Below are 22,303 nucleotides of genomic sequence, written 5' to 3' on the forward strand. Positions count from 1 at the left end.
AGAGACATTCTTGTGCAACAAAAGCTTAAATATTACACTTTTTTTTAAAATGTTTGTAAATTTTATTCCCATCTTTCGCTCTTCCGGAAACTTTCTGGCAGACAAGCAAATTATCACCAGATGATGCATGGAAATCACTAGAAGCTCACGACAAAATAACAAGCATTTGCTTTCAAAGGAAAGTGTGTTGATTTAATAACGTAATCTAAAAGTACGGGTACAGATAAATTTATACATTCCTCTGTGCTACGGACCATCTATCAACGAGTTCAAACAGCACAGAAGTAAAAATTTACCAGGAAAGAAAAACACAGTGGTAAAGATATTATCACTATCACTGTGCACAATCTGCTGTTTTCTTCTGCTTTGTTTTAAATTATAATTGCGGCATTCAAGTCCATGTGTATTGCGTTAGAAGGTCGTTAATAATAAACGGAAAGGAACTTTTAGAGTGGAATATCGGTAATCAGAGTTGGTAAGGAAGCTTAAATTTTTGATGATGGAATGTAATGTCTTCATCTTTTGAATAACGTTCTATGTGCGGACAATTGTCTGGTAACATTTTGTCTACTCTAATGGCAGTGGTAACAGTGCGATCTCCGTCGAACGGATTTCTTCATTTTTACAGAAGAAACTACTTACGGAAATGAGTTTCTGTAGCATTCTGAAAGTTCGTGGAGGTATTTTCTTCCATCGTGAAATCTATTCGACCGGGAATTCATGTATTTTTGAAGAAAAATATCTCTTCGCGCACAATGACCGTTGCTTCCTCTACGTGAGCTGGATGTTCCGTACGTTTCATGACGTAACCCCCCTGTCAGTGTTTCCAACCACGCCGTTGTTTTGCAAGAAGTGAAGGTCAATTTTCTTTTTTTTGAAAAAGCTGTATCGCATTGTTTTACGAACAAAATTTTAACTATGCTTGCCTAACCTAACCGAACCTAACTTAACCTTGCCGGAAATGGTTCATGGGGCTATCGGTAAATGGTTTTGGGGGCTATCTGTAAATGGTTTTGGGAGCTACCATCAATGGTTTTTGGGGATATCCATCAATGGTTTTTAGGGTATCCGTCAATGGTTTTTGGGGCTATGCATCAATGGTTTGTGGGGCTATTCAGGTGTTTTTCGATTATGAAGGTTGGAAACACTGCACCTGCCATATTGTGGGTTACAGAAGCGAAAAAATGAAAAACAATAATTACTGTTAATGTGAAAAATTGAAATTATTTTCGTGAAAAAAGCAAAATGCCACCTTAAAGAATCTTTTGCATTGCAGAATAGGTAAGTACGAATGTTAAAAAATGACGAAATAAACGAGTGAGAGGTGTTCAGTGGAGATCACACTGGTACCATTGCAGTTATATATTTAATAAATTAAATAAATCATTGATAAGTATGACACCTAATTTAATAGTATGCTGAGAAATCTGTCCAAATTATTTACGGGATAAACTTCCTGATTATGCAAGTGTTTTCCATTGATGCTTTATTTTAAATGAACAAAAGTTTCTCTTTTATCTTTCACCTCGTCTACTTTCACGGTGCTGGGTCACTAGGCATACTAAATGTCACGGCATGCCTCGTCTGTCATCGCAAGTTGTGTGTATGTGTGATAATTTTCAACTTCGTGGGAGTTTATACCACCACGCGAGAGAAAACATACACATTTTTATGTTTGTATATTCTGTATTTGGGCCAAGTTCCAATTGTATAAGTTTACATGAACTTTAACCATGAACAGAGGTGGGAAAAGCATTTTTGAACGGTATTTAATGTACATTTTTCAAATATTTCAATCCAGATTCATGTTTGATTTACAGTAAATACTGAACCACTTACAAACACCAAAATTTGGTTAGCAAATGTAATAAAGAGTATTAAACTATTAGATCGAAGTTATATACTTTTTCATACTTTACAGCTGCTGAAATGATCATGCTGCAACAACAGTTTATTCTGTACTGTAAGACTAGAAGTACCGAATTAACAGTCTGAATCATGACATCGTCATTGGCCAGAATTACATTATGCCATGACGTATTGCTGTTCCTCTAACTTCAGTTTATTTTTAAGCAATACATTTTCCGAAGTGAATGATTGCAGACAAATTGCAGACCTGTTATAAGTTTCTAGACAAGTCTGCTTTCAACGTATGATATACAGAGGGAGATAATGATTTATAGATACACATCTTTTGCTCTTCACATGCAAATTTGTAAGCAAGTTAAAGCTTATGGATATTTTGTTGGGTCAATTTAGAATGCACGGTAAAAATGTAAATGCTAATCCAAGTAATATACAAATAGTTTGTATTTGGGTACCGGCAGTACAGCTAAAGAAGGTAACCTATTTTTGATAAACTGATTTCTTACGCCTTCATTTAAAAATTAGAAAAAAATATATTTTCATTCAACCATATTTTGTTGTGCATTTACTGTTACAGTAAAAATACATTTTTATCCTTTAAAAAATGTTTCTTTGATTTCTCAGGTTAAGTAAGTAACCATGTTACGAAAGAACAGAAGAAAAGCCCATGATGTAGAAGCCAAGCCTCGAACCGAGGATATTCAGATATCCGAACAGATTGACTTTGCTGGTATGCTTTTAACTGAGCAAACTGTAAGTGGTCTCCATGGAGCAGGTTTTTTAAAGCCATCTCCAGTTCAACTGAAAGCAATACCACTTGGACTGTGTGGTTTTGGTAAGTGGCAAGTGCCTTTGGCAGCAGTTCAGGTTAAATCTGGGTCTCTCAACTCTAAATTTCTGAAGTGGCTATTAGGAATTTTCACTGTAAGGTGAAAGAATTTCATAATATTGCTACATTTGGAACTTCAGGTATGAATTTTTTGAGTGTGGTTGCATACACATTGGGCTATCAGATCTTATAATGAATATATGTTTACTCCTGGATTTACAATATGTCACTGGGTATACAAGTGCCCCTTTACACCTTCATAGCATGGTGCATAGCACAGGGGAGCACTTTACCTTTTACTACTGAAAAAATAAAGTTTTTCATATTATTTATTTTTCTTTTTTTTGTCATTTTGACACAAATGTCAAGAGCAAAGAATGATTTTAAAATGTGACAGTAAGCAAGAAATTTTAACGAAACAATCAGGATTCGAAAACTAATTCAAGAAAATCCAGTAAAAGAATTAGAGTGCGCGTCAAATCTCCTGCATATGGCCTTGAATGGCGGAACAACACCAGCAAATCACAGACATGCAGCGTTGCCTAGTTCAGACCTGTTTCACCTTGCTACTAAATCTCCGTGCGAGACTTTGACATGGCAGCGCTGCTATTGGTTATCGCTAGAGACCGGATGTTAGGCAAAATGCCTATTCTTTCCTGTTAGAGATATGATGAAAACGAATGTTGCGAAGGCCAGGGGGGAGGGATTAGCTTTACTTAAAGGCAATTTAATTTTGCCTATTTCATACGATATTGCCTATATTATTTCATAAATGCCAGATATTGCCTATTTTAGGCATTTTCTTTAAAATTGGGACATGACTGAACTCTGTGCATAAAATTTCCTGTTCCCATGATTAGTTTCCGATGCTTCCAAGAAATTTAAAAATAACAGTTAGCGAGTTATTGCAGCTATTGAGAACTTGGACAAATTAAGGGCGATTCAACAAGTTCTGAAAGGTGAAAATATACAAACTGAGTTAGATCCACATGTTCTCGCGTGCTTTAAGTATGCTCCGGTAACATCTGTGGAGGTTGAAAGATCTTTTTCAATTCTAAAAAAATGTGTTGTCCGATTGCAGACATAACTTGTCGGTTGATCACCTGAAGAAATACCTTGTTGTGATGTGAAACCGCGATTAGTGCTTCTTATTCAGATACTGCCAAACTGTACAGTACAAACTTGAAATGCATTTAAAGTTTCTTAGTTCGAACTGCTGTGTGGAATATACAGTGTAAATTTTTTTAACTGAAATAACCCTGTGTGCAGTGATAAAGCCCTAAACACTGATATTATGAACGTCTGCAAGTGGTCTCAGGCAAACTGTCTACGAGTAAATGCTGAGAAAACTAAATGTATTTTAATTGGCTCAAGGCACCTCATATCCACAACAGCGAAGTCCTCCATCCCGGATATCAAAGACCTGGGAATTGTTGTGGACGAAAACCTCACCTGGAGTGACCATGTGAAGGCCATATGCAAAAAATCTTACGCAGCATTACACTCACTGTACCGCCTAAAAAACATCTTACCACAAGAGGTAAAGAAAACACTTGTGGAATCGCTAGTTTTGTCGCAAATAGACTACTGCGACTTGACGTATGTTGACCTCAACGGTGAACTAGCAAGACGTCTACAGCGAATACAAAATGCATGTGTACGTTTCATTTATAACATCAAACATTTTGACCACCTTACCCCGGCTTTCAAAGACCTAGGCTGGTTCGACCTTTCAACACGCCGTCGCTTCCACGCTCTTACAGCGCTCTACAAAATAGTGCATTCAAGAGAACCCCCCTACCTATTTTCACGATTTCAACCCATAAGCGCAGCACACACCTTTGCTACCCGTTCACGAAACAACTCCCTGCTCACCATCCCCTCCCACCAGACAGCGTTTTACGGAAATTCCTTCACTGTCACTGCCACCAGAACGTGGAACGACCTCCCCAATGACATAAGAAACTCTTCTTCTCTCGGCAATTTCAAATCAAAATTAAGAAAGCATCTTCTGGAGGCAACTTACCAGTACTGAAAACAAGGAAAGAAAATAGAATGAAACCTTTCTTTATCTAAATTTGTATGACAAACACCGACCGACTTTTCTGTATTTTAAGTATTTTTGTTATGTGTGTGTTCATGCTGTACGTGCATTTTTTACGTTTCTTACAGCATATATCTGTATTTTTGACTTTTTGTGTTTTTTCTTTTTTGTGTTTTTTCTTCTTTCTTTTTCGTTTTTACTCTTTTTGTGTTTATTTTCTTTGGTATTTTGATCTTTTATATTTCGCAAACTTTTAGATATTTCAACTAAATTTGTAAAATGTGAAGTAGATGGTTAAGTGTAAGAAAAGGCTTGTGCCTTAACTTCGCCATCCAAAAGAAGAAGTAAATAAATAAAATAAATAAATAATTTGGTTGGAAGTAGCCAACAATTTACTTTGTCAGACTATTGTGTGTAGCCATTATACAATAAAAAAATTTGGGCTGACGTGACTCCTGTTTGCAGTGATTTATTAAGTACAATATTGAACTGCTGTCTCTAATTATGAGCTCCTGGTTTATTTTAAGCAACTATAAAGAATGTACAGGTATGTCTCTATATTATTTAAACACCTATTTCTCTTTGTATGTCTATCTTCATTATTTTGAGTTAAATTTCATTGCCTTTTTTATTGCCTATTTGTATTTTAATGCCTATTTTACTGCCTATTTTGAAAATTATAAGTGCTTATTTGCCTGCCTATTTTATATGTTTTTAGTGCCTAAACATCCGGTCTCTAGTTATCGCCATATGCAGGAGATTTGACACACACTCTAATATTCCAACAGGTTTTTGAGCTTCTGTTGTTGGCTGATATATCTATTGTTGGTCCAATCCTGATTGTTTTATAACTTCTTACACATTGTTACATTTTAAAATAATTCTTTGAACTCAAATGTCAAATAAATAAAAAATGCATGTTAATATTTTTATAAAATTTTTAAACTTTCTTTTGTTCTAAGATATTTTTTTTCCAAAATGGGAATGGCTTTTTGTAAAGTCACATTTAATATAAACATGAGGCAAGTCAACTTTTTCATGGCGAGAGAAATGTTCTTTTGACTCCATACAAGTTTTCCAGCAGAAGATTTCATTTTTTTCATTAAATTCGAAAACATTGTTTGAAAGTTAATTGTTGTATTAAGAAAATGAGTTGTATTATTAAATCTGAATAGGTGTACATATGAGCACTCTCCAATAATAATAGGAGAACGCCTGGAGATTGTACTTGTGAATAACTATCTATTTTCAGAATCAATTAATATCACTTTTCCAATGACATGGGTGGAAGTTTGGAGTGTTGCATTTAGAAGTGGATAACAGTCTGGCAGTGGTGTGTGCATATTTTAGAGAAATGCAGGAAAGAATATACACACCATTCTGACGGAGCTTAAGAGGCTTCTCACCTTCTCATAGTGCTATCACAATGGCCAGTTTTACTCATATAACAAGGGGTAGACAATACAAAAAATAATTCGGGCGCTAGCCCTTTTTCTTTCTTTTGCAAATACGGGCTAAAAGCCAACTAAGATAAAGCTACACATTTTGAAATGTAACTATAAAACCTTGAATTTATTAATTAATAGAAGATTGTATTCAAAGTTATTAATTCTTGCGCTGGGTTGGTCTTCCTAAAGAAGGCTAACTGGTAACGGCATGAATAACTATGCAATATATTATAATATATGGTTGACTACCATATCACTGCAGATTTTAAAATTTAGCTAGAAGCAGTGAAAAAATTTGTTATGGCATGTTTATTGTTCTGATTTATCGATACACCTGTTACAGAAAACACAAAAGCATTATAAAACACATGCTGCACATACCTTTTTTTAAAAATAATAACGAAAATTTCCGTAAACGACTTGAAGTGTTAAAAAAAAGTATACCGTATTTGCCGGCGTATGACACACACTCCCTTTCTTGTACACATTTTTGAGGAAAAAGCTTTTATCACTGAATTTATACTTGCAACAAATAACTTACCGATTCTAACTAGAAAAGAATACATTTTAATCTTCTTCACAAACCACAAGGAAGCAAGAAAGAAATTGTCTAACTCAGAACAGAGAAAATTTCCAGAAATGAAAATCAAAGACACAATACAACACACTCTGTTTTTCAAATGAGAAGAGTGCATCTTATACGGCAGCGAAACAGTACATTTTTTAGCACTGAATTTGAAAATTCAGGCACTATGGCAACCTGGTGCCCTGTATTTTTCTACCCCCTACATGCAGGGTGTCCCAAAAGTCAGTTTCCCCTGAAAGAAACTGTATATGTAATTCTAAGAATTAAATTTAAAGTGTTGTTAAGAGTTCCACCGGGCAAACGGTGTTAAGCATTAGCGTTTTCTGTGTAGAGACTGCTGAATTGTGAGCATCTGGTGGTGGGAGTAGGGACTACTACAAGTATCATGATTTTGTACTCTCCTAGGGGAAACTGACTTTTGGGTCTCCCTATATAACCGAATACAAATGCATGTATTAACTCCCAAACTCAATGATATTTAGATTTAATGGCACACGTAATATTAGTACTACCCCTCCTCCCCCAACATGCAAGTGGTCCCAGGAATGTTCACAAGGAATATATGGTAACCTTAAATGAGTGATGATGCATCTTGAAATTGCATTTCCTTTCTTACATGTTGATTTTGCAGATCTCATAGTGCAGGCCAAATCAGGGACAGGGAAAACATGTGTGTTCACAGTGATAGCAGTGGAAACTTTGGCCGTGGAAACTAAGTGTGTTCAAGCATTGGTTCTGGCACCTACCAGGGAGATAGCGGTTCAGATTCAAGATGTGATGAGTGCGGTTGGGCGTGGGAAATCGGGTAAGTATTTTACAAAATATTTTGAACAGGCACTCCCACTCACGACCGGATCAAGAAAGTGTGAGGCGTTACCCCCACACCCCCTATACACCTTCATGGCGTGGTGCTAAGCACAGGGGAGAGCTTTACCTTTTTTAACCTTTTTACTCTATGTCAGATGCATGAGTGTTGCCAGAAATTTTTGTAGGGGAAGAGAGGGGGCAGGCCAACTGAATTTCAATATGAAACTTCAATAATTATTATTATTTCATGGTTATTATTGAATAATAATCATAACTATTTAAGACTAAAAATAAACATAGTTTATTCCACGTTGTGTATTATTATTTCCTTGAAGGGACCTTTATATCAAGTCCACCAGATGAGTGAATGTCCAGCGAAACAGTTTTCCATTATATTTTTAAATTTCATACATTGTTATTCTATTTTATTATTAACTTGTGCATGCGTCATTGAAGGAAAAGCTTTAAAAGTTAGGGGGAAATTTTACACAAAACTGTACATTTTGGAATATGAAAACTGTGGAACCATTTATTCTTTGGATTAAATGGTCGAATATGAATACTGGTTTCTCCATTTTACGCTCAATTAGATATTATTAGAATAGAGGACAGAAGTGTTTATAGGATTCTTGTTGGGAAACCTGATGGTAAGAGACCAGTGAGAAGGCCAAGATGAATATGGAGGGATAACGTTGAAATGGACCTAAAGGAACTCTGTAGGGATGGAAAAGAGTGGATGGATCTTGCTCAGGATGCCTCCAGTACAGGAAAATATACGCAGCTTCTCTTTCAGACAACATGACATAATATAACATTGAAAGAGTTCATGTTTTCCGTTGAACTTAGATTTCGAAAAGGGGGATGCGGAAGAAAATTATGCCCTTTGCATTCCCCCTGGCACCACCCCTGCTTCAGGGCATTGGTAAATGGAAACAAAGTGTTTAGATTTCTGTGATGTATGTACAAATAAATTACATTTATAGCATTTGAGATCAAGACATCTTTATTTCGTTTCTGTAGGTTTGAAAGTTCGTTCTTTCATCGGAGGCCTGCCTCTGAGTGATGACCTGCCGAAACTGAAGGGCTGCCACGTGGCTGTAGGAGCTCCCGGTAGGATAAAGCATCTGATCGAGAAGGGACACCTGAAGACTGGCAGCATTCGACTGTTCGTCCTGGATGAGGCAGACAAACTGATGGAGCAGTCATTTCAGAAAGATATAAAGTAATCATTTCTTTCATTTGCTTATGTTCCGCAAGAGATAAGGAAACTGTGCATTGTAGCATTTGAAAGGGATATTATTAGAGATAAAACACTAAAATGCTGACCCAGACAACATTTATCGTGAATAATACACAATAAACGTAATGTTTCTGCCCTCTAACACAGGCTTCTTCAGGTCCTGCGATTGTCTATAAGATGATGGTTGGATCTTTACATCTGTTTACTGTAAATTTTTGTCTGAAGAAAACCTTGTTAGAAGGTGGAAACGTTTATTGTGTATTTTTTACAATAAATTTTACCTTGTTCAGCATTTGAATGTTTTATTGAACATGAAAACAAGGTTTAACAGTGTTGTTATTAGAGATGTGCAGAATTAATTATTTTTATTTAGGATGGGAAGTGTTCAGGATTTACTGACACTAAGAAATCTTGAATTCAACACACTTTTTTAATGCATTGCATTTCTACAATGAAAACTGCCTTTTCAAAAAAATAATCCATACACTTATAGTGCAGAAAACTTTCTATGTTTGTGTTAAAAGTGCTTAACTCTAAAAGTGACAGTTGCATCTTTGTAGAATAAATTAAAATCTTGGAGCTGTACATTTACTTATACAAAGTGCATGTTTTTAAGTAAAAATTATCTGCAGATTGTAAAAAACAGTAAATAGTACACTTTGTTAATAATGTTATATTCATAATTGGGAAAAGAGAGACGCGGTAGTATATAAATACGGAGAACCTAGTACTCACTTTTATCCGCGAAGCTGTTTTTTCTTTTTTGATTTATTTCAGTGGCCACTGCCACCATCCTCGTTGTAACTTGCTGTACTGTTGCTTGGCGTGCGTCTGGGTCTGTGTCGTCTGCTATATCCGGGCGATAACTGTTATAGTAGGGGAATCCAAGTGTGGTGCGCTTGCTCGATGTTTAGCTCGTGTGGGAAGTGCATTATGGCATACGTTTCCTTGATTTTGGTGTCTACGAGCATGTGGGCAGTGTGTTTGACTTGAACCTTTTGAATTTTATGGCTATTGTATTTGATATGTTTAGCAAGACCAGTACTGCGTTGGGCTTTTTTCGCATGTGCGAAAGAATCCAAATAAATCGAAAAAGAAAAAACAGCTTCGCGGATAAAAGTGAGTACTAGTTTCTCCGTATTTAATGTTAGATTAATGACACAATTTGAATTGACTTCTATTATGCAGGTTGTAATGCTCAAGCACTTACTTTGAACGTTCTAGAAAGTAAGGATAAGCAGTGGCGCCAACTTACATGGGCCTGTGGGGCTCTAGCCCACCCAATAATTTAACTCTTGTGATATTATATTTTGGAAAAAAAGGCCCAGCATTTAAGAGAACAAAATGTTTCATCATTGTACACTTAAAGAATTGTCACAGCTTTATTACTTGCAGTGTTATCAAAATATTTTGTGATGGCAACGGATCGTTCCAGTTTATTTCATTATTTAAATATTTTATTACATGTTCCGTTCAATGTGTTAAGTCTCCAATATGATACTTTTCAGTGTCCTATGTTATTTATAGTCATTAGGGAAGAGCTTATTTAACCAGGATGATAGGCACTAAAATTGATAAACATTGACTCATTTTTGCAGATTAGGCACTGAAAATGCAGTTAACTGCAAAACAGGCACTTATGACATATAAGCAAAATCAGCTACATTGAAATTCATGTAGTCCTTTCAGAAATGGGCTGAAACAGTTTTTAAACGTAAAAGCCTACATTTTCAGCATTGCTTAAAATTAAAAAACAAATATCAGAGTTAAATGTTTTTCAAAAGTTTTCGATGAGGATAAGTGGTGTTATCATGCAGAAAACTTCAGAGAAAACATTTGTTTTCTTTCATTGTGGGAATATGAAATCTTAATGAGAAAACATTTGCTCTAGATTGTAAGTAAGTTACTATAAAGCTTTTTTACTGTGATTGTCCTTTCTTCCAGTTACATTTACCACAAACTCCCAGAGAACAAGCAGATGCTAGCATTGAGTGCCACGTACCCAGACGAACTGGATAATTTCCTCTGCCGCTACATGAGGAACCCAGTCTGCGTACAAGCGAGTGCGGAGACTCAAGTGTTGTTGGGCGTGAGACAGTACCTAAGCCCCGTGCAGTGTCACAGGCAGTCCATGACTCAGATGAAGTACAAAGTCCAGGAACTCGTGAGGATTTTCTCCTCAATCTCCTTCAGCCAGTGCCTTGTGTTTTCAAACTATCAAACCAGGTAACACTCCGAGAAAGAGGGTTGATATTTTGTTTTGCAGGGTATGACGTGTTCAACTTTGTCTTTGTAACAATATGTTCTTAACCTTTATTGGGTGGAGCTTTGCATTCGTGTATAGCCTTCCCAGGCGGGACTTTTCAAACTTGTCTCAATGTTAAAATAAAAATTAAAGCTCAAAGTAATTGCTGTGAAGAGAGGAGTTTTTTTCCACCCAGGCTTTTAGCACAGGTAAAAATTTATGCATTGTTCCTCCCAATGATTCACATTCAGCTCTACTGTATAATGTCCTTGTTACAATTTTTTATAAAGTGAAATATACATGGCCATAAAACCTGAAAATTTTCACCTTGTGCGTGAATTTTCAAATTAAGTTTTATTAATTTATTTTTGTTAATATATTTTGAGTTCACTTATGGATATTTCCATTATCTTTTTTAAAATTAATGAGTACAATATGTGTTTTTTAATGTTTGCATTTTCTCTATCACGCGTATAATTAAATCTAAATGAAAAACATGTTATCATCAATTTTGCACTGTTCCTAGCCTAATTTTAAAATTGCATCAATATGATAAGAGTCTGCCATATAATAGAATGTATTGCATAGTTATTCGTGCTGTTACCAGTTGACCTTTCTTTACGAAAGCCACTCCAGAGCAAGAATTATTTAGATAAGGCATAACTTACACCACATGTCATCATTTCCCCAACTAACAAAGTCCCGTTTTGGCATGTACTTACTGTTTGCCTCTAGCCTTCACCACATTTGTCTTCATCAAGAGATAACACAAGAATAGTCAAAGTTTAAAACATGGAGAGGTTGAAAAAGGTTAAAATGGTAAAAGACAAAGCAGTGCCCTGTCACACCTACCTACTCCAACTCTGGACTTCGTTAGTGGAGAATTATTTACTTTTAATACAATCCTGTATTAATAAATTCACTGTTTTAAGAATACCTTTGAAAATGTGTAGCTTTATCTTAATTGGACTCATGGCTTTCTTTGCAGTTTACGAAAAAATATATTTATACACACACAGAGGAATAGGATGAGAAAAATTGCCAGAAGGGCAGATAAATATAAATGAAGGAGACAGTAAACACTTACCACACGAAAAGAAGTAGTTTGATATTTCGCATAAATGCATTACTGCATTTTCAGTTGAGATAAAGGAGGTGCACAGAGTAACGTAGTACGGGAGCACCCTTGCTGCTTCCCACCATGCCCCTCTCCCCCCACACCACAGAAGAGCACCAGTCCTCGGACAAAACATGCACCCAGCATATTGACATGCCTCATCCACAACCACCCACTGACTGCACCTCCATCTTGAACCTTTCCAGTCACAACCTCCGAAATTGACATCCTTTCCAAAGATCTCACCTTCTCCCCAGCCTCCACCCCCAAACAATTTCCGGCTATTACTTGACATCTAAACTTTCGCCCGCAGTCAGGTGGACGTATTTTTGGGCCAAGAATCCCCCCCTCCAATGCTAATCCCTCAGACATATGTCCCAGTCTCCACCAATTCTGATCCCCCCACCCTTCCCAACAACCACCCCCTTGAAACATACATCACCTCTGTTGTGAACAACGTTTCCGACAGTTCATACCTCCAAAACTCCTCTTCCCACCACAACCTAGCTCCAGCCCAGCAGCAAGCCCTCCGATTCATCCACCTACAAGCCCACCACAGTTGATTCATCCACCACACACCTGGATAAAATCCACGATTTTGTTCTCTCCCGAGGACCCCCTGAAGGCCTATCCAACTCCACCATCTCCTCACTCATACCTGACAACCCCCGCATCCCCACTTTCTACCTCCTCCCGAAAATTCACAAACCGAACAATCCCGGGAAACCCATTGTGTCCAGCTACAATTCACCCACTGAACGCATATCAGCCTTTCTAGACTCGCACCTCCAACCCCTCGTCCAAGCCCTGCCCTCCAACCTCCGTGACATCATCCACAACTTACCACCTCTACCACCAAACACCATCCTCACTACAGTTGATATCACCTCCCTCTACACCAATATTCCCCATGGCCATGGCCTCCGTGCAACGGAATCATTCCTTAACAGCCGACCCAAACCCCACAATTCCAGCACTCGCTTCTTGATACAACTAGCCAACCTTGTACTTAGCTGCAACAACTTCTGCTTTGGTGACCAACATTACCTGCAGATACGCAGCATGCTGTATCAGCATGGCCCCCTCTTATGGCAGGCTGGAACAGGAATTCCTTGAATTCGAACCGTTAAATGTCAATGGTTTTAGTGAGCTTCCTTGCAATCCGAAATCTCCGAGCTCGAGTTCTTTGTTCCTTCGCAACTAGATGAAGACAGAGCTGTGAATGTAGTGGCGAGCAGATGTAAACCCAGAACGTGTTAATTTCGTACTGTGCGCAAGAGTGATATTCTTGGTTACTTGCCGTTACTTGTTTATGTTATTGCAGTGTGTTGTGTCAGTTAGACGATTGGAATGCCAGCCTCAAGGTTCACGCTAGAACAAAGATTTTTTATGTATGACACTTACGTGAAAACAGACTCGTGTCGAGACGTGTGTAGGCAATTTGTACAGAAATTCCCAGGCGTTTCACCTCCCCATAGAGATACGGTTAGACATCTTGTCCTTAAATTACGAGAAACTGGATCGTTCAAGCAAAACTCGATGAAATTGGTGCAGCGTTAGAACGTTCTCCAAACAAACCTCTACGCCATGTTTCACAGGAGATGGGCGTGTCAAAATCATCAGCACATACAGCCACTAAGCTACTAAAATTAAAACCGTACTCTTATAACACAGTTTAGTGCTCATTTTGCAATATTTATATAAATGTCTGCATATGTCCATAAAAATAAGCGGGTATTACAGGCCGCAAATGTCGGCATCTCCGTCAGCGCCGCCTGCCACGCTTCTCCCGATCTCTCGGCTGAAGATCGAAATGAACGCACGGTATATATATTTTCTACCCCTATACACTTCTGCCACTAAATCATGTGCAATGAGGCATTACACATAAAATTGAGAATATTTATAGTATAAAAATATACACTAAAAATGTAATGTTTTCACCCTCTAACAGGGTCTTCTTCTTATATGAATTTATTGTGAATACTAGTCTGAAGAAGACCCTGTTAGATGGTGGAAACGTTAAGTTTTTAGTGTATATTTTTATACTATAAATTTTGCCTTGATCAGCATTTTAATGTTCCATTAACATGGAAACAAGGCTTAACAGTGTTATCATGAGAATATTTGTGGATAAGATATAGAATTGTTAGGAAAACTTGTTTAAAAACTATTTTTTTAATACTAATTTCAGATCACTTAGATCCTGTTTTGTTTTTCAGAGCCCAGAGTATCTGTAATCTGCTGAACGAACGTGGCTGGCCAGCAATCCATATAACAGGGTCACAGGACCAACACCAGAGACTGGAGGCCATGAGCAAGCTGAAGGATTTCAAGTGCAGGGTGCTTCTATCAACAGATCTCACCGCACGAGGAATAGATGCAGAAAACGTGAACCTGGTTGTGAATTTGGACGTTCCTTACAATGGCGCAACATACTTGCATAGGATAGGTCGAGCAGGGAGATATGGGTCTCACGGAATAGCCATAACCATAGCCGCGCACGGCAGGGAAATGAAAGAGTTCCGGAAAATAGTGTCCAGCTTCGGTATTCCGGTGCGCAGGTTGCCGGTGCCACTTCCCGAAGATCTTTGGAAATGTGAGGATTCCGATTTTGACTTGGTTGATGGCACAGAAGATGAGGAGTGTGTTGAAGGTGTAAACAGCGAAGTGGACGTAAATGTTGCAGGAGACGGAATTGAGTTGAACGAAGATTGTGGTGGTGTGAAGTTCATGAACGGTGACTGCAAAAATTCACCCGAGACAAGGAGACATGGCGATGGAAAGCTAAATGGGACAGAAAGAATGACGAAAGAAAGAGGTGGTGGGGATCGTAGAGATAAAAGTGTAAAATGTGATGCCCATTGTCCTGATACGACCGACTCGTGTTCGACAAAACAGACCGCTGAAATTAGTATCGAGGAACGGAGACAGTTCTTTGAAAAGATGCGTAATACTTTTACAGCAAAAACCAGCACCGAATGTAAACCTGAATCGTACAATGAACTGTTGAAATCATTAACGCAGTTCTCTTGTGATAAAAAGGCTGAAGAAACTCCCTCGGAATTCCTTTCCTTTAAAGAAGAAACAGCTGAAGATGATGTAAAAGGCACAGAGCATATACTGGAGTCTATAAAGAACGATACACGGGCTCAGTACAGTAAAATTATGGTGCATTGCAAGCAGCTGGAATGCAAGAAAATTTTAAAGTACATGTCTGAAGGACTTCCACTGCCGTTTCGGGATTTATCCCAGAATGTGGACTCAAAACCTGATGTAGCATCTGACGAATTTAGCGACATCGAAAGGGCATTTGAAGTCGGTACTTCGGAAGGCAAGAGTACTCTTGCTCATCAGTCCAGTTCGACATCAGCGAGTTTTGTGAAAAACAGAACACGTCGGAACTCAAAGCCACAACCTCACACGGCAGAGAGAAGAAATGTTACGAAGAGGACTTCAGGGAAGAAGACTGTGGTCGAGAGTACAAGCTATACTTCAAGTGAAAGTAGCTCCAGCAGTGATAGTGACTCGTCGGAAGATTCTGAAAGTGAGGAAGATGCTGTTGGTGGCACATACAAGGGCACGCCAGGAAGTCGGTACTGTGGTCAACAATACTATGGAAACAATAGCTACAGTTATCCTTATCCATGGCATTCAAATATTTCGCATCAGCACTCGTGGTATGATAATAAGCAGTCATACCAGCCTTATGGACAAATGATGCCATATCCGTCGTCATATCAAAATGCTTATAACTGGTATGAGACTTGGAGAATGCAACTGCAACAATTACGAGAATATATTCACTACACTGAGTACTGGAAAGCATTGTTTTCTGGTTGGCATACTAGGTGGCCACAGTAAAGTCTTGTTTATTTTTGTACGTATTACTACTTTGGAAAGTTGATATTCCATAAAGACATCCATGTTACCTTCCAGTGAAGAGCGAATCGAATATTGAATATTAATGAAAAATATTTAAAAGTTAATGTAATTGATGTTCAATTGTCAGGGTTCCCGCTACCATGGAAAGCCAAGGAAAAGGGAAAAAATATGTCAAAAATAGAAAAAGTAACAAAGTAATGTTGATTTGACTGCAGGCTCTGTAAATATACAAACAGTTTTCCTCATTTGCACAAATCTTGCTATATGTATAAACCCTGTTTGTGTATTCTCATTTTTTTGTTGTAATTTGTTAGAAGTTTAGAATGATTTTTTCTGTTCATTATTAAAAAACTACTATTTATAGTTTTTTTTAACATATAAGGCAAAAGCTGTTTATATGAGATTTATGCTACAAGTTTCTAATTTCTAATTCTAATCTTATACATTACTTTATAACTATCCATGTTATTGCATTCATGTCAATAAGAACTTTAGGTATATTCAAACCATGCTAAGTTTTTCCAGAACTTCACAAAAGATTTGCATGACTGTCAAATTTCAACAATTGAGTACATGCTGTAATTGTTGAAATTTGATATTCAAGTTACGTAACATTTAATACCAGTCATAATACTACCTGTAGTTTTCCTTGAGCATGTAAGGTGAAAACTGCTTATATAAGATTTAAAATGTTGCAGCTTTCCGATACTGCTAATGTGAGCATTATAAAGTGCATAATCTTTCAAGATAACTATCCATGTTATTCTGTTCATTTGATTAACATCACTTTCAAGTTTCAATAATTTACAATAAATATATTTTTGTAAACTTACGGATGGCCGATAACCAAAAATTCAATTATAATTTCATTATGAAGATACGGAGAAATTATAAGGTTTGTGAATACAAAATTAAAGACAAATTAACAAAGATTATAAAATTGCTATTATTAGCTGGTCATTAGTCTCCTTCCCCACCCAAGCATGAAAATGAGTTTTGATATTTGAAAATACTGTGAATATGGTTCAAAGGAAATTTGTTTAATACTTTTGCGTATTTACTCCATTGTGTTCTTCATCCCAAATGATATTACACATAGGTGTATGAATTTAAGTGTTTTTGGACAGTTTAGATTGAATATTTATATTTGTAATTACAGAAACTTGAATTTAAATGAATTTCGAAAACTGATAGAACAGTTATGTAGAAACAACAAGCATGTTATTGTAAAATCAAATTGTATTGTCATTTCATGAGAAAAATCTGAAAATGTAAATTTTATATGATTTGGGAGAAATATAATGACTTGTGGTTGTTATACATTCAGTGCTTTTCCTCTTGGTATTGTATTTAGTTTATTTTCAGCACGTTTAATAATATTCTGTTAATAAAAATATCTGCAAAACTTGGAACAAACTGGGAATTCTTTTGAACAAAATACAAGTGGGAATCCTGCTGAAAAAGTTTTGTAAAGCTTCTTTTCTTCATGACATTCCATGTTCTAGAACATTTTCAGTTGTTTTAAGATAATGCAGTGTGTTTAAAAAAATAAATGTTATCAATGTGCCAAATTGAATTCATAATTTTTGTTGCATCAACTGTTTTTTTGTTGAAAGGTCGTTGATACAGGCGAAAGATTCTAAAGTGAAATATAGAAATTTCTTTGATTCAGTGCATTTGTGTATTATTTGAGGTATTTTTGGTATCAGGTAGAAGAAAAATCTTTTATTTCATGGATTGTGTTCTTGTTCTGTAGTTGCAAAATTGAATGTGAATGTTGCAATGTGCTGTCTTAACCTTACACACAGAGCCATGGTGGTCTGTCTAGTTCGTAGGGCATCTGACTGCCATGCGAGAGACCCGGGTTCGATTCCTGTGGTGGGTGGCGATATAAGGTTGGATTTATTCCGGCCTTGTCCCCGTATAAAGCAGCTCTAGGGCTTACCCTTCTGGGAGGGGAGGGGGTAAAGACAACTTGAGCATGGTGCTGATTACATCACCTCCAAAATAGCCAAGATCGAGAATGTGTGCAACTGTACCCCCCCCCCCCCCCCCGTTCCCCCTAAAATGTGCCATGGCACGTTGCTATACACACGGAGAACTTTATCAATACAGAGGATACAGTTAGTGGAAGTAAAGTACCATAATGATACAATAATAATAATATTGTCAACGTCAGATCCCCCAACTTCGGTAAATGATTCCCCATTCCGGAAAGTTCCCCAAACTGATTTTGGAAATGGCGGCTTTTTTCAGTCCCTAACGTTGGGATTATAAACATTTCCCTTCCCAGTCCAATAAAATTTTAACATCCCGCATACCTCTAATTACAGTAGTCAACATGATTCTAATGTCTGGTGAAAACGTTCTCTCCTTAATTTATTGGATAGGCCAGTTAATTGCTGTAACTTGCAGCCTGAATATCACAGAAAATAATAATATTTGTAACAGAATCTCGGGGGGGAAAGTGTCCCCTGTGGGCTCTGCCTCCCTTGTTTATTTTACTTCGCCTTTCTGTCACTTTTGGCTAATTGCGAAGATGACGATTTATGAAGACACACACACACAAAGAATGCCCATGAGATTCGAACTCTCCCCCCACACACACACCCCACACACCCACCCAGCCCTACCCCCCAGAGTGGACATACATTTAATCAGCTCCAATTTCTCTACTTGATCGAATTTATCGAATCTATAGTTCATTTATGATTTATCGTCTTTAAAATACATTCTTTGTTTGGGTTGTAATTAAATGAGGATTTAAAAAATTACTCAATATTTGTCGAAATCAACTTGGGGATAAGCCAGTGATGTGCCGTATACTATAAGTTTAACTCTACATGCGTTGTCTACATGTAATTTGCTCTAGTTTACATAGACTACGTAGAAAATATAAACTACACTAAAAATTAATTCCCAAGGCTTTTGTGAAAGGGAAGTTGTGATCGTATTTGTTCCCATCGAGCTGACAAGAATCTTATTTACAACAAAATTTATTTTCATTTTCTATCAACTGTAGTAAAAAGCTAAATTGTATTCAAACAACAGATGGCAGTCGTGAGGCAAAATTAAGGTTTTCAACATAAAACACTATTATATTTTCCATGTGTTTTTTTTTCCTCGTTCATAAATTGTTCGTAATTGTAACTAAGAGTACACAAGTTACTTTTCACACTTCAACAAATGATACGGTGAATGATTGTTATACTGCTACAGCACCCTTGGTTAAGCTAGCGCCTTCTGCCATGTTGTTTACATAGATTGTTATAAAATAGTATACACATACAGTACAGGCCATTCGGTTTAGCTTGAGCTCTGGCCTTCAGCTGCGCAGAAACCTGCCGTCAGCGCGACGATACGAAGAGTTCCACTGAGAGCAGAGTTTCTAACTGCCTTAACAATTACCTATATCCATAAACTGACTTCAGAGCTTATTGCTAGGTGTGTTCGGTACTTAATGCATTTTTATAAATATTTTTTTTTAAAGAATGCGGCAGTTTGAGAAGGTGACAGTTCAAGGAAAAGAATGACAGATGATTCTTTTTGTTGGTGAAACCCCCATTGATTAAGCCCCTCTGTGAAAGAGGCATCCTCCCTCCTCCTCTTAGGAAGGGGCGACGTGCAGATCGTGTTACCACGAGTAAGGTGATTGTTGACCTGTGTTGCTTAGGGTGTTTTATTCAACGGAAGCTGATGTGAAAACTGGAATGAATATTGGAGAGTTGAGTTGAGTCAAGAGTTGAGAAATTATCTTAACGTGCATAAGTTTATGAAGAAAGAAGCTGACAGTAGTCTTGCGTTGAACGTGAAACAACTACAAAAACGTGTTTCCGCATCTACTGATATGTCAGCAACTACTTCGAAACGAAAATAGTTGCTACAAAGTAACTGGGAAGGGATTAGTAACGCCTAAGAAACCACGCAGAAGAAGGAAATTAAAAGTGATGTGAACGAATTTGACAAGTGTGTTATTCGTAGAACAATTGATGAATTTCTCGATCGTGAAGGAGAGCATGCTACTTTAGATTCGTAAGTAATTTTTTTAATGAGACCACAGCATATAGCTTTGCCAGTTTCATGTGTCAGCCTTGCGTCAGGTCAAGTTTGCAGCAGGTTTTCACACATGTAGATCCAAACGTGCGCGCAGAATATAGTTCCACTGAGAGGGGTTCCATTCCGACACAGCTGCACACTTGCAAGAAAACAGTTATTTAATTTGTAATATACAGACAAAATGATACATCCATTAGCAGGTATGGACTTCATCGGTTACAATCACTGTACAGACGAACTTGGATTCGCAGATTCGCCAACTGGAGTGTGTATTGCGCTGAAGAATCGCTGAATATCAAGAACGAGTCGAGCAAAACTGAATACGTTGCAGAGCGCGTGGAATTCGTGATACCAGTGTTGCACATCCCACTATATTAACCCTATGTTTATCGTGATTCAGAATCGTGCTATAACAGAGGCGAGAATGGCTGAATCGAGGTCTCCTGTTCAGTGCTCGGCTTTGCCCTAGTGTATTTTGAGCATCATCCGAAGGAAAAAGCTATTCAAAATCAAACAAGATTTTTTAAATCCATATTCCTCAAGGTAACGAGATCAAAATAAAACAGGGCGTGACGTGATTTGCCGTCAATGTGCGCACGAACTGTGTCTCGGATGTTGAATGATTTGCGGTTGAGTTTAGGAGTAGGAAACGATTGTTTGTTGTTTGACGACAAAGGAATCTCCGCGGTATTAAAAGATATGGCCGTGAAAAAAAAATGTTAATTATTTGGACGAGGCATGCTTCAACGCGGGGCGTTTGATTCGAGATTGGGGGTGTGCAAAACCACCGCCAGGGCTGAAGCAATCAACAGGGGAGGGGAGGTTTATTGTTTCACCCACTGGCGGCAATGAAGGCTTTGTTGAAGACGCATGTTTACTGTTCCATGCAAAGGAAGGGAAGAAATGGACCGACCAACATTTGGCTTCTGGTTTAGTGAAGTGATTCATAAATTGAAAGCAAACAGAGTAATAGTAGCAGACAATTCACTACATTGTATATATCACCAATAACAAATCACGCTTTTTTGGTAGTATAAACTTGAAGGGCGTGTATCTTATAGTAACGAATGTATTGCGAACGAAGCAACCAAGATTTTCATAAATTTATTTATTTCTAAACGAGAAACAATAACTGGGCATTAAATTCAAGAGGGGCCTGTCGTTTACTTTTACCTTTGTTTTTTTCTTGTGCGTGCTCGACATTAACACACATGCCCTCATGTTTCGAAGATATTTCGCGATTTATATTAAGTAAGGACACATTTATTACATAATCTATGCGCAGAAAGTACTTTAAAAATTGTATGGTTCAGCTGACAAAAATAAGCAAAAATGCATTCCGCTTGACATGTACGGATTTTGATGTGTTAAGGGGTTGGCAATATTGCCAATTCTCTCATTGTCTGCGATACGAAGAGCTCGGCGGTTCAGGCAAGACTGGCACGGATGATTCTGAGCTCCGTTCTCGCGCGAATTAATACATAAAACCTGCTGCAAACTTAACCTGAGGCGAAGTTTATTTGAATTGTAACTTCCGCGTATTGCAACACATTTGCCATTATTACTCTTAACTCTAGCTAACCCGAGGGAGGAGGAAAGGGGGGTTGGCTATCAGAAGCACCACCTCTTCATAAAGACATAAATGTACTTAGAGAGATACCTATTCGCGATTAAAATTAACCGATATGCCATCTCGTGGGATTTTCAGGAAGTACTCTAAGTAGGATACGTTGTGTTGAAATCGTTTAAATTTGATTTGATTTAGTTTATTTTACTTCGCGTTTTGTGCCTCTTGGCTAATTTGCGAAGATGGGGATGAGTGATGAAATGATGAAATTGATGAATGGACATTCACAAACAACCAAGCCCGACCGGGATTCGAACCCGGGACCCTTGGCGTCGCAGCGCGATGTGCTAACCACTCGGCCACAGGGTCGGGCGAAATCGTTTAAAGCATGGGGAATATGCGAGAGAGTAAGGTCTACTGTTCAGTTGTTTTTTTTTGCTCTAAATCGTTTTATGGGTCAGAACAAATTAAAATTTTCATGTGTTTCCACCCCGTGGAATCAACAAAATTAAATTTGTTAATAAATCAGGGAAAACGTAATTGACAGAAGATTGGTATGGGGCAAGGAAATTACGAAGAATGCACGAGTCTGCTTACTTTATTTTTCAAGAGA

The 22,303-nt window shown here is 37.6% G+C and overlaps 1 protein-coding gene across 2 annotated transcripts; it reads left to right on the forward strand.

The window, feature by feature from the left end:
- Positions 1–249: 249 nt before the first annotated feature.
- Positions 250–16,777, forward strand: LOC146004680 (uncharacterized). Of its 2 annotated transcripts, none has more exons than XM_083143609.1 (6): positions 250–475; positions 2,491–2,701; positions 7,405–7,578; positions 8,601–8,802; positions 10,765–11,046; positions 14,405–16,777. In XM_083143609.1, exons 2-6 carry the CDS (start codon positions 2,506–2,508, stop codon positions 16,044–16,046), a joined length of 2,496 nt encoding a protein of 831 aa, XP_082999735.1. In that variant the 5' UTR covers positions 250–475; positions 2,491–2,505; the 3' UTR covers positions 16,047–16,777. The 2 variants fall into 2 exon arrangements, with proteins under 2 accessions (XP_082999735.1, XP_082999736.1); XM_083143610.1 differs by lacking the exon at positions 250–475 and adding an exon at positions 541–555.
- Positions 16,778–22,303: the final 5,526 nt, after the last annotated feature.

The sequence above is a fragment of the Lepisma saccharinum genome, chromosome 22 (assembly GCF_977018435.1).
Source record: "Lepisma saccharinum chromosome 22, izLepSacc3.1, whole genome shotgun sequence".
Classification (NCBI taxonomy): domain Eukaryota; kingdom Metazoa; phylum Arthropoda; class Insecta; order Zygentoma; family Lepismatidae; genus Lepisma; species Lepisma saccharinum.